The sequence below is a fragment of the Scyliorhinus canicula genome, chromosome 2 (assembly GCF_902713615.1).
Source record: "Scyliorhinus canicula chromosome 2, sScyCan1.1, whole genome shotgun sequence".
NCBI lineage: Eukaryota > Metazoa > Chordata > Chondrichthyes > Carcharhiniformes > Scyliorhinidae > Scyliorhinus > Scyliorhinus canicula.
Window position 1 is genome coordinate 63,058,682 of NC_052147.1, and position 17,055 is coordinate 63,075,736.

Sequence of the window (17,055 nt, forward strand, 5' to 3'; positions counted from 1 at the left end):
GAATCTGCTATGAACCTCTATCTGATTGTTACCAGTCCATTATCACCTGAGAAGCATCTAGTGAAACTGACTGTGCCAATGTTGCTTGCCTAACATTACAATTAAGGTTATTTTTAAAGAATGAGCGAGGAGATACTGTTTCCATTGGCTGGGTGGATGGGTGACGAGAGAATACTGGTTCTTTTGCCAGTTACCTCAAATCTGAGGGAGATGAGAATATTTTTAATGTATCATGTTATGATCTGAAATGCACTGTTTGGAAGGGCAGCAGAAGCAAATTCTGTAGTCAGCTTCAAAAGGAAATTTTTATATAATTGAAAATAAAAAATTTCCAGCACGTGCAAATGTTGGAAAAAGTTGGGCAGTGGAACTAATTGATCGGCTACTTCAAAGAGTTGGCATAGACCTGATGGGCCAAATGGCTCTTTCTGTGGTGTAAAGTTCTAGGATTCTATGTTTGTCAGATATCAACCAAATTAATAAAACCTAAATTTTTAAATTTGCTTTCTGTAGCACTTGAAGAAGCTCAAAAATTCTACCATCAAAGGATTGTTCCGGAGAGCTGGAAGGTGGACATGAGTGTCATTTTAGAATCCTCGAGTAGTGATGAAGAGGAGGATGAAGAGGAAGCAGAGAATGATGAGGAAGATGAGGAAAAGAAGCAAGAGGTAGGACATTTTTGCAGATTAAACCATTTGTAAATTGAAAACTTGGGATTAGAAACTTTCACCAGGAATTGATCGTTTTTGTAGAATAATATATTAATATTCAGAGGTTGATTTTTTTTTTTAGCTCAGCATTTTTAATGGATTTTTTTCCACTGGAAAGCTTAATATAAATGTGGAACATAAAACAAACTAAATTTGATCAGAGTAAAGAAATTTGAATTGACTTGTTGCATATATGTTATGATTATCATGCTTGTCTGACAAACATAGAATTTACACCACATGCTTGTATTAAGTTGGATGTCAACATAATATTCCATATTAGGATTTTTGATTTATTGAAAAATCTGAAGGCAAATTGCGGAAAAAAAAATAAATTGAACAATTAACATTTCATGTATTTTCCAACCATAACGCTGGTCTCAAAATGTCTAAAGTTACCTGTTTTCAAGCTGTTGGAAGCAAATGTCAATGTCTAGCTTATATGTAACGATATTGCTGCATTCACAAAGCTAACAAATCAACAGGTCATCATATTTTACAACAATTACTCTGTTTAGTTTTAGATTTCTCAATATTATAATATGTGCTTGCCACCTTATTGAACGTTAGTCTGATCTGTGAAATAAAGCAGAGAGAATTGCATCCACAGATTTTTTTCAGTTTCCAGTGAACTGCTAAACCTTTTAAATTCTTGACCGAACAGCTTAAAGATTTTGGAATGTGTGCATAGAAAACCTTCATTTTGGCACACAGCATTGAGTTGCACTTGGGTGAAGCTTTGCTGCTGACTGAAGTTGGTGTAATTTTTTTACTGTTTGGTGTGATCGAGACTGCATTGTGGATAGAATTGATTTAAAATCTTCCTGTTCAAGGTGAAATGGGTGGGTGTCCACTGTACTTCCTACAGGGTTTCCCGAGCAACATGCTGATGGTTTTATCATGAGCGTGCTCCAAAGTAATTCAAGACTTTGCAGCAGCTTGGCAGACAGCCTTTGGAAGTTTGCCATATTTTCAAATCAGCTTTCCATAACTTGAACTTAATGTTGGATTTTTTTTCTCCAGGCCCCAAAAAACAACAGTAAAGTCAAGTAATGATAGTATTTGGCTAATTAGGAAAGGGAGTAAAAAGCTTTAGTCCAGATAGCTTGTGCTGCAGAATTTTGACTCCTTTATGGTTATAGATTGTTTAAATTGCTGTGAAGTAAATGCTGTGTCCTGATTGCCCCTCCCACTATCATACTTTTAAATGTGTACATACATGTATTAAATCTTGGCTTTGCAATTATACAGAATAAACTGCATATCTGAGTAATACAACTCTGGTAAATGTATTTTAATAAAACACTCATTTGTACCATATCCATCACACTCAAATAGGTCATGATTGTCAAATTTTAAAACCATAATGCATGTAAAGTGTATCTCACGTCCACCTGATTGGCTTAAGTGAAATATTTATAACACAGCAAATAATAGTTGGGCTGTAAGAGAAAGCTATTTGCTTCCTGTTATTTTTCTCCTCCTGTTTTCCTAAATGAAGGAATTGGGAGATTGACATGAAGTTGTGAATTTGAGGAGAGACCCCTGTACAGGAGTAATGTGACTCCAATTTGCTTTGGGTTGTACCAGCTCTGGCCTGCAGAGTACAGTTGAGCAGCTGGAGGATCATATCTCTGCTGTGGTCTATTTAGACTTAGTGTACTTAAAATAACAGGTCAAAATAAATATTATTATACATTTGCAGCAGAAGGCTTTCCTCAACGAAGTCCCACAATGCCTATTACAAAATGGTTATCAAAATGAAAATATTCAGCTATTTTATAATCCAGTTGTTCTGAGCTATTATTAAACAGTGATCTCTAATTTATCATGAGCAATGCCAAGAGAGATCTTCAGGTAAAAATAAAACTGCTATGGTCTGTTCTTGGACCAGGCAGTAACTTATAAACTCTTAAAAAAATTATTGTAAGAAGGAGGCTATAACTGATGTTGGGTCTTTTGTGTATGTGAGAATTAACTTATTTTGTGCAGTCATTATTGTAATTTAGGAATCACAACCAATTTCGGTATAGTCAGCTTCCAAAAACAGCAATATGCTAATGAACAGATTTTTTTTTAAACTAAGATTTTTATTGAATGGCCAGGCCATGTTGTGTGGCACTAGCTCGTAAGGTGTTTCATGTGTAATATATAAGGTGATAATTTTCCTTTTAATGATTTGATTAATAGTACTGCTATTCTTTTTAAAAAATAAATTTAGAGTACCCAATTATTTTTTCCAATTAAGGGCAATTTAGCGTGGCTAATCCACCTACCCTGCACATCTTTGGGTTGAGGGGGTGAAACCCGCGCAGACACTGGGAGAATGTGCAAACTCCTCACGGACAGTGACCCAGAGCCAGGATTCGAACCCAGGTCCTCAGCGCCGTAGGCAGCAATGCTAATAGTACTGCTATACTTGAGAAGAGGATAACAATGAATAGATTTAGCTGAGCTATTTTTGTAACGTGTGCATTTCTATTTGAATTCATTGTTGCAGATTCCATAATCAGTGATTCAAAATGGAATTGTGCTGGACTACTCTGAAACAAAGAGCATCAGTTTCTTTTTTTCAAATTTCAGTTCATAATATCAGACAATTAGTTGTTTTTTAGTTTATCTTTCACATATATTTATCATTTGCTGCCAGCTCCTTGAATTGAAATGGGTAGGAGATAGTGTGATAATCATAAAGTTCAGGGTTCATATTAATATTTTAGAAATAAGTTTTAGTTTTGTGAAGGTTAAGTTTGTATGGCTACGGTCATTAAAATGCTGACTTCAGAAATTGCCAGAACACCTCAAATAATGGTAGTTCAGTAGTTCAAAGGGTTCTGGAAAGACAAAGCTTAAACTACCATTGTCAGCATAGTTTTATGAAGGGTAAGTCATGCTTGACAAACTTCAAAATTTTTTTTTTCGAGTAACCAATTATTTTTCTTCCAATTAAGGGGCAATTTAGCATGGCCAATCCACCTATCCTGCACATCTTTGGGTTGTGGGGGAGAAACCCACGCAAACACAGGGTAGAATGTGCAAACTCGACACAGGCAGTGACCCAGGGCCGAGATCAAACCCGGGTCCTCGGTGCCATGGGCAGCAGTGCTAACCACTGCGCCACCATGCCACCCATGCTTAAAAACTTACTTGAGTTCTTTAAGGTGAATAATGGAGAACCTGAGGATGTGGTATATCTACACTTCCAGAAGGTGTATGACAAGGTACCACATGAAAGACTGATTCAGAAGGTCAGATCGCAGGGGACTGAGGATAGAGTATTAGATTGGATTGAGGGTTGGCTGACTGACAAAAAGCAGAGGGTCTGGATAAATGTGTCCTCTGGCTGGCGAACTGTCACTAGCGGGGTACCGCAGGGGTCAGTCTTTGGACCTCAACTGTAACATAGCAAAATTTGCAGATGGTGCTAAAAGAGGTAGGGCAGCAGTGAAGAGGAGATAAAGATTTAACAGATGGATATAGATAGGCTAGGAGATTGGGCCAAAAATTGGCGGATGGAGTTTATGTGGATAAATGTGAGGTTATCCATTTTGGCCCAAAAAATATAAAGGCTAATTATTATCTAAATGGAAAGCAGACTAAAAATGCGACTGGGCAGAGGGATCTGGGTGCCTTTGTTCATGAATCGCAGAAAGTCGGTATGCAGGTACCGCATGTAATTAAAAAGACAAATGGAATGTTAGTGCTAATTGAAAAAGGACTGTAGGATAAAAGTAGAGAAGTGCTGTTGATTACATAGGCTGTTGGGGAGACCACATCTGGAGTATTGAGACCAATTTTGGTCTCCTTGTTTGAGGAAGGGTATAGTGGCATTGGAGGCAGTTCAGAGCAGGATCACCAGATTGATTCTGGGGATGAAAGGGTTGAGGTATGAGGAGAGATCAAACAATTTGGATTAACTCATTGGAGTTTAGAAGGTTGAGAGGGGAATTGATCAAGGTATATAAAATGCTAAAAGGGATTGACAAAGTAAACGTCGACCAAATGTTCCCCCTTGTGGGGTAATCTAGAACGAGGTCACAGATATAGGTTAAGCAGTGGTAGATTTGGAACTGTGATGAGGAGGAACTACTCGTAGAGGATGGTGAATTTGTGGAACTTGCTGCCTCATAGTGAGGTGGAGTCTGAGTTATTAAATGGTTTCAAGAAGGAGATAGATGACCAGCAGAAAAGGCTCCTGGAGAAGGTGGAGGACCTAGAGAATAGATCCCGCCGGCAGAACTTGAGAATTGTCTGTCTCCCGGGGGGGGGGGGGGGGGGTTCCGAAGGAGCGGACACTGGGGCATACATAGCGGGATGTTTGAGAAGTTGCTGGGGGATGGGACGATTTCCCGACTCTTTGAGGTGCACAGGGCTCACAGAGCGCTTGCGAGGAAGCCATGAGTGGTGGTGGGGGGGGGGGGGGGGGGGGGCAATTTTAGGGCAATTGTGTTGGTCTATTTTTCTTTTGAATATGTGTGTCAGCGGGAGGGGGAGAGTGGGGAGGGAACAATAGGTGGGAGAATGTCTGGCACCATAGGCGGGGGTCGCCAAGCTAGCTGGGCGGGCTAGCTCACGGAAGCGGAGTGGGGGGTGAACAGATGTTATGCTTGTCGAAGGGGTCGCTTCATATGGTGCTGTTACTAGGGGGGAGGGGGGAAAATGTTCTGCTGATGGGGGAGGGACTTTTGATGTGGGACAGAAAGCAGGTCGGGGGCGGAGGCTATCTGGGGGCGGGCCGGTGGATGCAGGGTGCCAGCAATTGCAAAGGAGCTAAAAGGGTTTATGGAGCAGATTGGGGGCGGTGGACCCATGAATATTTGGGCAGCTGAGAGTGAAGGAGGTCTCCTTCTACTCGTGCAAAATGTACTCCCAGCTTGATTTTTATATTTTGAACAGGGCTCTATTGACGGGGGTAGTGGACACGGGGTATTTGGCGATCACAATCTCAGATCATGCCCCACACAAGGTTGACCGACACGTGAGCAAGGAGAGTAGCCAGCGCCCGCACTGGAGGCTGGACGTGGGACACTTGGCTGACAAAGAGGTGTGTGGGCGGCTGAGGAAATGTATTCAGAATGACCTGGAAGTCAACAGCATGAGTGAAGTTTTGGTGGCGGTGGTCTGGGAGGCATTAAAGGCTGATCTCGATACAGGCTCGTAGGGAGAAGGCAGACGAGCAAGTGGGAAGAGGAGTTTGGAGGAGAGATAGAGGATAGCCTCTGGCTAGACGCGTTGAGTAGAGTCAACGCGTCCACAACATGTGCCAGGCTCAGCCCGATACAGTTTAAGGTCGTTGACCAGGCCCACATGACAGTGGCCCGGATGAGCAGGTTCTTTGGGGTAGAAGATATGTGTGCAAGGTGTGTGGGAGGGCATGCAAACCATGTCCATGTGTTCTGGGCATGTCCGAAGGTTAGTGGATTCTGGCAGGGGTTTGTGGATGTCATGTCCAAGTTGTTAAAAACAAGGATGGCACCGAGTCCATAGGTGGCGATTTTCGGTGTGTCGGAAGACCCGGGATTCCAGGAGGAAAAAGAGGCAGACGTTCTAGCCATTGCCTCCCTGGTAGCCCGGAGACGGATTCTATTAGCTTGGAGGGACTCAAAAGCCCCCGACGACGGAGACCTGGCTAACTGACATGGCTAGCTTTCTCTGTTTAGAGAAAATCAAGTTCGCCTTGAGAGGGTCAATATTAGGGTTAGCCCGGAGGAGGCAGCCGTTTGTCAACTTCTTTGCTGAAAATTAATCGTCAGCAAGGATTTCTGATCTGAAATTTTAAAACGGGTTAAAGGGATATAGGGAACAGTTAGGGAGGTGGATTTGAGACCAGGAAGAGATCAGCCATTATCTGATTGCATGACGGAGCAGCATTGAGGGGCTGAATTGTCGACGTCTGCTCCTAATTCCTATGTTCCATATGTACCTGTGAGATCAGAGTTAGGTGGGTGAAAGCCATAAAAATGGCAGGTGGCCTTCATTTAGCTGGGAACTGCAGATAGTAAATTTCAGGAGAATTGATCTGACTTCATTAGAAATGTAAATTATTCATGCAGACCTCCAGGTTAAAAGATTTTAATTATGAAGTTAAAAGTTAAGGGGAGGCCATGGTGTGGACTGGACTACACCATGTCACTGGACTAATAAACCAGAAACCCAGGGTATGCTCTGGGGACTCGGTTTCAAATCCCACCACTGCAGATGGTGAAATTTTGAATTCAATAAAAATCTGGAATTAAAAGTCTAATGATGATCATGAAACCATTGCCAATTGTCGAACCCATCTGGTTCACTAATGTCCTTTAGGGAAGGAAATAAGACCATAAAGACATAGGGGCAGATTCGGCCACTTGGCCCATCGAGTCGGCTCCACCATTCAATTTTGGCTGCTTTTTTCTCATCTCCATTCTCCAGCCTTCTCCCCGTTACCCCTGATCCCCTTATTAATCAAGAACCTATCTATCTCTGTCTTAAAGACACTCAGTGATTTGTCCTCAACAGCCTTCTGCAGCAAAGAGGGGGGAGCTGGAGATGGTTGTAGCGCTGGGTGCAGAGAAGGCATTTGATCTAGTAGAGTGGAGTTATTTGTTTGCAGTGTTGGAGCGGTTTGGGATTAGGCCTAAGGCTGTGGCATGGGTCAAACGTTATATAAGGAACCAAAGGCCAATGTTCATGCAAATAAGGTGAACTTGTGATATTTACAACTGCATAGGGGAACAAGACTGGGATGTGCCATGTCCCCCCTCTTCTGTTTGCGCTGGTGATAGAGCCCTTTGCCATTGAGCTGAGGTGCTCGGATCAGTGGAGGGAGATAGTGAGCGGTTGGGGAGGTGGGGGGGGGGGGGGGGGGGGGGGGGAGGGTGGAGTCCCTGTATGCTGACTACTTTTTGTTGTACATTGCTAACCCAGGTCTCTCCATGAGGCTTATAATAGGGCTGCTCAGGCGATTTGGGGATTTTTTGGGAGACAAATTGAATTTCGAGAAAAGCGAGTGCTTCTTGGTTTTCTCTCCAGGGGTCGGAATTGGTTTGGGGGGGATTGCCGTTTCTTATGGCGACAACTCACTTCAGGTACCTGGGGGTGCAGGTGGCTTGGTACTGGGCCTGACTCTGTAAATTTAATTTTACGAGCCTGATTTGCAGGGTCAAGGCAGATTTGTTGAGGTGCGACAGCCTTCCCCTATCATTGGCAGGCGGTGAAGATGAATGACATGCCATGGTTTATATTTTTAAGACAGATTCGGAAGACAGTGCTTCAGCGAAGGTGACAGTCAAGGGGAGTTGGCTTTTCCAAACCTGATGTATTATTATTGGGCAGCGAACGTCAAGAAGGTTTGGGGCTAGAGTAGGGAGCCAGAGGCGATGTGTGTGAGAATATGTCGGGGTTGCGAGTGCTGGCAATAGCGCTGCTCCTATTTGCTCTAGGGAAATAATTGGGTAGTCCAGTGGTGGTAGCCATGTTGAAGATATGGAGGCAATTTTGGCAGCATTTTAAGTTAGGGGCTGGGTTGAAGCTGATCGTGAGAATCAGTGGCGGGATTCTCCACCCTGCCACGCCTCATTTCTGCCACAACCCGCCGGCGGGATTCTCCGTTACTCCGACCGGTCAATGGGGTTTCCCATTGTGGGGCAGCCCCATGACGTCGAGAAACCCCCGTCCACCGGCAAAATGGAGCATCCTGCTGGAGGAGAATCCGTCACCCATGTTTGAAGCGGTGAGACTGGTTGCTAGGTTTCGGGTATTGGAGGAGCTTGGGCTGATTGAAATGAAGGACTTATTTTTGGACGGGCCGTTTGCACGTTTGGAGGAGTTAATGGAAGTTTCCGTTTCCGTGGCTGGGAGGAAGAGGGGAATGTCTTCAGGTATATGCAGGTGCAGGACTTTGCAAGGAAGGTTTTCCTGATGTTTCCGGCGACACCTTCCTCCTCGTTGGAGCTGGTGTTGTCGTTGATGGGATGTGGGAATCTCGGCAATTTATGGGAAACTTTTGGAGGAGGATATGGTGTCGCTGGAGGGGGTTAAGGCCAAGTGGGAGGAGGATCTGGGAGTGGCATTGGAGGCAGGGTTGTGATGTGAGGTGTTGCAGAGGGTAAATGCCTCAATCTCGTTTGCGAGGCTGGGATTGACAGTTAAAGGTAATGCACAGAACGCACTTGACAAGGTTGATAATGAGAAGGTTGTTTGAGGGGGCAGAGGACACTTGAGAGCAGTGTGGGAGAGGTCTGGCCAACCATATACATTGCAGAGATTTTGGAGGTGTTTTTCAGCACCATGTTGGCAATCTTGCACCAGCATTTGGCACTCAGTCCCGGGGAGGGAGGGCATATTTGGGGTATTGGACTTGCCGGAGCTGCAGACGGGAGTGGGGTCAGACGTTACAGCCTTCACCTCGCAGATTGCATGCAGATGGGTCCCCGTTGGAGTGGAGGTCAGCCTGACGGGAGTTCCTGCATTTGGAGACGGTTACGGTTACCTTGGGGGCGATCGAGAGATTCCACAAGAGGTGGGGTCTGTTTATTCTTCACTTTCAAGAGTTGGTTACCATAAGCTATTAAGGGTGGGGTGGGGGGGGGGGGGGGGGAGAATTTTTTTTTGAGTTATTGAGGTGTTGGTTGTTAGAGTGGTGGGGTGGGGTCTGTTCTTGTTGTTTGGCATTGTTTTGTTTTATGTTTAAATGTTAAAAACCAAATTTTAAAAAATATTTTGAAAAACATCTCGATCAACCTCTGTTGCCATGGAGACATTTAGGATGGAGCCTTGTTTAGAATTCTGGGAAGTCGTTTGGATTTTGCCAGAAGGTCTCTGGGATTGGACCTGACTTTATGAATGTAAGCCCACTGTTCAGGCAGAGAAAGAAAGAAAAAATATACTAGGAGCATAAAAATAGCTGTCGACAAGAAGCAAAAGGATTATCAGGGATATTTCTGAAGTGAAGGCACTAATCATGAATATAATGATTTGAGCTGAGAAGTCCACATTTGAGGTTTTAAAGGAAAATTGCAGGATCGCTTAGTCAAAAACTAATGGAAGGATCCCCCATGAAATTTCATACCACAAAGAATAGCTGGAACAGCAAGGAGAAATCAGTGAATTTCCGAATTTGTGGGACCTTTCCATTGGTCCCACAGAAAGTGAATTAACCTTCCAAGAGCCTGATATGTAGTCAAACTTTTTGGGGGGGCGATCGCAAGGAAAATGGGGAGGTTCCGTTAATAATTTTAGCCTAAAGTGATTGTTTTTTTATTTCGCTTTTCAGTATAAAGTATAATTATTCACCCAAGACTGTATTTGCTTTACTTGTTTCTTGTATGCTAAAATTTCTTTGTTTTAAACTGTACACTCTTGCAGTCATTGGGTGTTCAAATTTATTTTTAAATGTTTACGGTCCCAACCAGGATCCCATATTCATTCCCTTGTTGTCTGTAAACCTCAAACACTTCGACCAGTTTATTACTCAAGTGTTTTACCCAGGTGTCTTTCTTTGCGAGATGAACAAAGGACAAATACAAGAGTATGATTCAGCCAAATTTATTTGTCAAACAATAAAAATAGTTACCCCCGTCTTAGACTATCCCAAAACAATACAAAATGATCCCAAGAGTCTTAATACTACCTGAGCCCACGGACTTGGTTGAGCTGCAAGTCGGTTCTTTGACTCTTGATTCCTCGGGGCCTTCATCCGCAAAGGTGGGTCTTGCACGTTGCTTTTTTCCGTCTCCGGTTGGTCATCAAGTCTTCTCTGATCCCTCTGGGAGTCTTCGCTGGGGAGGTTCCTGGATGTCCACCTTTATATCCTTCTTCTCATCTTGCCAGAAAGTTCTCTGGCCCTCAGTCAATGAGTTCTTTGGGCGGGGGTCACGTTACCCAATGGTGGATTGCAACTCTGCAGGACCTCAGGAACCCAACCCCAGGAGTCCATTCCTAGGTGTATTGTTTGCACATAACATCTCTCCACATATGGTAATGGCAGGAAAACTGAGTGTCAGAATGTCTAGCTTTATCTGGGCAACCCAAAACAATCAATTCATTTGAATACAACCGATTATCACCTGATGGGTGATTGACAGAGCAGCTTCAGACATGTCCTGGCAGTTTGTCTGTGTTCAGTGTATTCAAACTCAGGCCTGTCTTGGAGTTGACTGTGATTTGATTTAAAATGTCCAATTTTTAAATTTAAGAGTGCCCAATTTTATATCAGACCCACAATTCAGGCCACTGTCCATTTTACAACACTGTCCTTCGCAACTTACCAGAATATAGCTTCTTCAAAGTTGTAACTATTTAAGAGTTATTTGAAAATAATATAGGATCTGTTGGTATTTGTGATCATGTACTTACTTGTGCTAGAAGAAAGGCATTTTACTGTTTATTGAGCATGTTCTGTCTTGCACGGTGATATCCAACGAAGGGAATCTCCTTGGATCTCAGTTTACAGGCATATTTGCAAGCGTAAATTTGAAATTGAAGGCATTTGAAATTGAAGGCCCAGAAAATTGGATTTGTAACATTTTGCTGGAGAATTGATTTAAATATTTGGGCCGGTGGGGGGATGGAAGAGAGAGGAAAAATGCAGAGCAGGATAAACACATGACTCAACAACAGTTATTAAATGTTATATAGTCATTTAAAGTAAAATGGCAATTGCCGATTTCAAGAGAAACACTTCGCCGCATACGGAGATATCGGGAGAGAAGACAGTGCTTGATCAAAGTGGTAGATTTTAAGGAGCACCTGAAAAGAAGAAAAGAGCAGAGAGGTTTACAGAGAGAATTTTGGATTTTAGGATTGAGGCAGTTGAAAACACAGCTGCCAATGGTGGTGCAATTAAATTTAGGGATGCAGAAGTTGCCAGAATTAGAAGAGAGCAGATATCTCAAAGACTTGTAATGCTGGAGGTGGCTGCAGGAAGCAGGTAATGAGGGATTCAACAACATGGGTGAGGATTTTAAAGTTGAGGCATTGTTGGACCAGGACCCAGTGTAGGTTAGCGGACATATGGAGCGACTTAAGATATGAGCAGCAGAGTTTTGGATGAACAGAGTTTTGGATGAACAGAGATTATGTCGAATGGAAGATGGGAGTTTGGTCGGAGGTGCAATGAAGAAGTTGAGTCTGGAGGCAACTGAAACATGGATGAAGGTTTCAACCTCATGAGCTGAAGCAAGATTGGAGTCGAGCAGTTTTACGCAGGTGAAAGTAAGCAAGCTCGGTGATGGTGCAAATATGTGGTTGGAATTTTATCCCAGAATGAAAAGAAAAGATAAAAGAAGACTTGGGTTTCATTAGCACAGGACATCCCAAAGTGACTTGCCACTGATTAAACATTTTTGAAGTGTCTTCTTCTTAGACAGTCCCTCAGGATTGAGAATGACTTGCTTCTACTCTGTTTCAGTGAGTTCTGGAATGGCAGATTCTGCCACCTGAGAGTAGGCGGTGCTTGAAGGGTTCGGTTGATGGGCTGTTTGGTGGTTTATACACTCTCTCCAACATCTCAGCTGACAACTGCTCAAACAACATCAAGATTGCTGACATTCTTACTCGGCTTAAAGTTGTCTGAGATGGCAACTGTGAACAGGGAACTGGTTTTGTGGCAATGACTTCAATCATTCAAGTATTTTTCTGCTTCTCCAGTATTGAATGTCAGGCAAACACTTACAAATCTGAGACAGTAAAGGGATCCAGAGAGATGGTGGTGCGAAAGAACTCTTTGTGTCAAATGCATACAGGTGGAATCTGGTGTGTTTTGGGATGATACCAGCGAGGGGTAGCATGTTGATGAGGAAAGAAGGGGTAAAGGATTAATTCTTCGGGGGACTCGAGGTTTCAGTGTGTGAATTGGAGGAGAGACCATTGCAAATAATTCTCTGGCTACAGGCAAGAATGGAGTCAAACAAGTAATGCTACCCAACAGTGGAAAAACTTTGGAGGGGGATGGTGTGGTCAACAGTGTTGAAGTCTGCAGATCAGCTGAGAAGGATGATGAGGGATAGTTTATTTGTGGTAGTCAGTTGGCGCCTTTGACGAAAGCTTGTCAGTACTCAACCTGATTGAAGTGTTTTAAATACGGAAAGGTCAGTGGGCATGAATTTGAAAAATGATAATATGTTCAAGGAAATGGAGAGGAAAAGGCCGTTGCATGGACAGATGGATCAAGGGTGGGTTTTTGAGGAGTAGGTGATGACCGCAGGTTTGAAGCATGTGGGGACCAATGTTCTCCCTCTCCCTTGGCAGCTACACAACACATCTAGTAGGGGCTGTGCACGTAAACAAATCGCCCATGTGCTCAAAAGAAAATTTATGGGTGAACAATACATGAGGGGAGGGGACAGTTAATAATGCCAGTTAACATGAGATCTAGGGGATGTTGAGTGGTCAACAGTTTCTTTTTGAATTAGGTTCAAGGGAATAGGATGCCAATGGTACATCGTGTGTATTATCAAGATTAAGTACCATGAGCAGATATAAATTAAGACCTCTGGGACAGTGGATCTTGGTTCAGAAGATTTTAGTCCCAGCTGCTTTTGTGAAGAATGGCTGAAAGCAAGTATCAATTGTCAGGATATGATATCCCCCAATGTTCTCTGTATCTGAACTTGAGTTCCCAATTCTTTTTTGTTCCAATTAATCTAACTGCCCTGCACATTTTTGGGTTGTGGGGGTGAGACCCACGTAGACATGGGGAGAATGCGCAAGCTCCACACGGACAGGGACCCGGGACTGAGATCGAACCAGGGTCCTTGACGCCGTGAGGCCGCAGTGTTAACCACTGTGCCACCATGCTGCCCTGCATCTGAATTTGTGACGGTGGAAAAATGAAGTGGACGAGGAACATGAGTTACATCCTTATCAAAGTTACATCATTTTGCAGATGATGGAGAGTAGACTAATAGGCAGTTGACTGGGTTGGATTTGTCCTGTTTCTTGTGTACATGACACCTGGACAATTTTCCACATTGCCGGGTAGATGCCAATGTTGTAGCTGTACTGGAACAGCTTGGCTGGAGATACAGCAAGTTCTGAAGCGCAGGTCTTCAGTTCTATTGCCGGGGTATTGTCAGGGCCTATAGCATTTGCAGTATCCAGTGTCTTCAGCCGTTTCTTGGTATCACGGGGAGTGAATCCTCTTGGCTGAAGACTAACCATAGGACCGAGATGGATCATCCACTCGGCACTTCTGTCTGAAGATTATTGCGAATGCCTCAGCCTTGTCTTTCACACATTCATGCTGGGCTCCTCCACCATTGTGGATAGGGATATTTGTAGAGCCTCCTCCAGTGAGTTGTTTAATAGTCCACCTTCATTCATGGCTGGATGTGGCTTAGTTCTGTCTATTACTTGCTGTTTATGCTGTTTGGCACACAGGTAGTTCTGTGTTGTAGCTTCACCAGGTTGGCACCTCATTTTTCTGTATGCTTGATGCTCCTGGAATGCTCTCCTGCACTCTTCATTTGAGCCAGGGTTCATCCCCTGGCTTGGTGGTAATGGTAGAGTGAGGCATATGCCAGGCCATAAGGTTACAGATTGTGGTTGAATACAATTCTGATGCTGCTGATGGCCCACAGTGCCTCATGGATGCCCAGTCTTAAGTTGCTAGATCTGTTCGAAGCCAATCCCATTTAGCACGGTGGTAGTGCCACAGTACAATATGGAGGGTATCCTCAATGTGATGATGGGACTTTGTCTCCACAAGGACTGTGCGGTGGTCACTTCCACCGATACTGTCATGGACAGATGCATCTGCAGCAGGCAGATTGATGAGGATGAGGTCAAGTATGTTTTTTCTTTTTGTTGGTTCCCTCATGAACTGCTGCCATCCCAGTCTAGCAGCTATGTCCTCGGTCGTGGTGGTAATACCGAACCACTCTTGGTGATGGACATTGAAGTCCATCTGTGCCCTTGCCACCCTTGGTGCTTCCTTCAAGTGGTGTTCAACATGGAGGAGTGCTGATTCATCAGCTGATGGTGGCCGGTATGTGGTAATCAGCAGCAGATTTCCTTGCCCGTGTTTAACTTGAAGCCATGAGACCTCATGGGGTCCAGAGTCGATGTTGAGGGCCCAGGATAACTCCTCCGGACTATGTACCACTGTGCCGCCACCTCTGCTGGGTCTGTCCAGTGAGATAGGGATGATGATAATGGTGTCTGGGACATTGCCTGTAAGGTACGATTCTGTATGTCAACCTGTTGCTTAACTAGATAGCTCTCCCAACTTTGGCAGAAGCCTCCAGATGGGGTGGCACGGTGGTTAGCATTGTTGCCTCAGAGCTCCAGGTTCCCAGGATCAATTCCGGCCTTGGGTGACTGTCTGGAGTTTTCACTTTCTCCCATTGTCTGAGTGGGTTTCCTCTGAGTGCTCCGGTTTCCTCCCATGGCCATTATAAATTACCCCTTAGTTTCCAAAAGGTTTGGTGGGGTTAGGAGATGTAGGGTGGTCTTTCCAAGGGCTGGTGCAGACCTGATGGGCCGAATGGCGGCCTCCTGCACTGTTAATTTTATGATTCTATATTGGTAAGGACTCGGCAGGCTTTGCCATTGTCGTTTCTGGTGCCTGGTTCGATGCCAGGTGGTCCGTCAGGTTTCATTCCTTTCGGCTTGCTAAGCTATTTCAGAGGGCATTAAGAGTCAACCACATTGCTGTGGGTCTGGAGATGGTTTCTCACAACAATCATTAGACTTTTAATTCCATATATCTGATTGAGTTTAAATTCTATCATCTGCCACGGTGGGATTGGATCATTGTCCTGGGGCGCTGGGTTACTAGTCCAGCAACAATACCACTATGCCACCAACTCGTCATCGTTGATAGTAATTAGTCTGAGGGAATTGTACTCGTCAGAGAAGCTTTAGTGTGATAATGAGTTTATTAATGACAGATTTATTTAATTATGCATTTCGGTAGTGTGCAACAGATTGTGCCTAAATAATATTTTACAGCACTTCGTAATAAAGATTGAAGTACGGTCAGGGAGTATGGAAGTTCTACATGGTTCAAGGTCGACAACACTACTGAGGTTACTGAAAAGAATCGTGATTCTATGGAAAATAGCAAGAGTAAGCCAAACTGTTAGTACAGATGTTGCCTCTGATGAGATACCCAAGCTGCTAAGCTAGTCTTCCATGAGCAGGGCAGGCACAAATGAAACTGGACATGAAACTATCCAATCAGGGCACTATTGTATCCTCTTAACCTGGAATTTCGAATCGAATGTTAAAGACATCAGGTGATTAAAAATTTGAGGTGATAAAACAAGTTGTCTTAAAACTATATAGATTATTTGCTTACGCTTCTTGGCACAGAGTAAAAATCCTACTAAACATCATAGACATGATTGATGAGTACACAAGGCTCATCAAAGAGATTTGTGAAGAATGTGTTATTACATACATCACAGCCTATTGTAAGCCTCCCATTGGCATGAGACTAATTAAATAGTAGGCAAGGATTTAAAGGCATGAGAAACATTTTCATTTACATTTTAAAGCATGGCATCCAGTTTCAATGTTTTTACATTAATACATGATGAGGGCAGAATGGTGTTTGTAGATACAATCCTGGAAGAATTGATATGGACCAGATTGGGAGCACCAGCTAAACCTTTGACGGACATTGGGAGTGCAGTTTGCCAATGACAGTTGGATGGTTGGAAGGAACTTTATGCCTACTGATAGATATGTACAGATAAAGTTTTTTTTAGCTTTAATAGGCTAAAGCAATGCTGTGGAAATTAACCAAATGCATTTATGGATTCAATTATGCATTACAGGTAGTGTTTTTCGATTTGGGTCTGTTTTGCTCTGCTCAACTGAATGCAGATGTAACAATATTTTGCTGGTATTACAAAGAAAAACTCTTGGGCATCTTTATGATGCATGCTGATGATTTTCTTCTGAGGTGGTTCTGTGGAATTTGTGCAATTTGTTATAAATAAGATTAAAGGCAAATTAAGATTACAATTCCGGCTGTTGGGCCTTTAAATATGAACGCTTCGACATTAAATAGAATAAATCAGGAATAGACTTGAATCAATAATCATACCTAGAATGTGTTACTTGTATCCCTATAAATCGTTCTCGGTCATGACAGAAAGGTGATTTGACAGCTAAAGAAAAAATAAGAATGGTTAAGAAGCTGGGATGAATGGTTATGTTGGCTTTGTAATCAGAGAAAACACTGAAAGTTTTGATGTTTGGAAGCTAAACACTTTGATGAAACTGGCTACAATTGAGGATGTTTTTAGGTGCAAATAACACATTAAAGAAATTAAATATAGAGAAAAGCATACTCAGGTGTTATTCCCTTGGCCTGGAAAGCTAAGAAAATAAAAGTGTGTTTGAAAGTACCTTAGCT

General features: G+C 43.3%; 1 protein-coding gene across 8 annotated transcripts in view; it reads left to right on the forward strand.

Annotated features, from left to right (window-relative positions):
* Positions 1–17,055, forward strand: part of arid4a (AT rich interactive domain 4A (RBP1-like)) — a 164,068-nt gene that overhangs the window by 69,741 nt on the left and 77,272 nt on the right. For all 8 annotated transcript variants that reach the window (XM_038779915.1, XM_038779916.1, XM_038779866.1 and 5 more), the window contains exon 11: positions 514–668. In XM_038779915.1, coding sequence (XP_038635843.1) covers positions 514–668 — 155 coding nt within the window. The remainder of the gene's footprint in view (positions 1–513; positions 669–17,055) is intronic.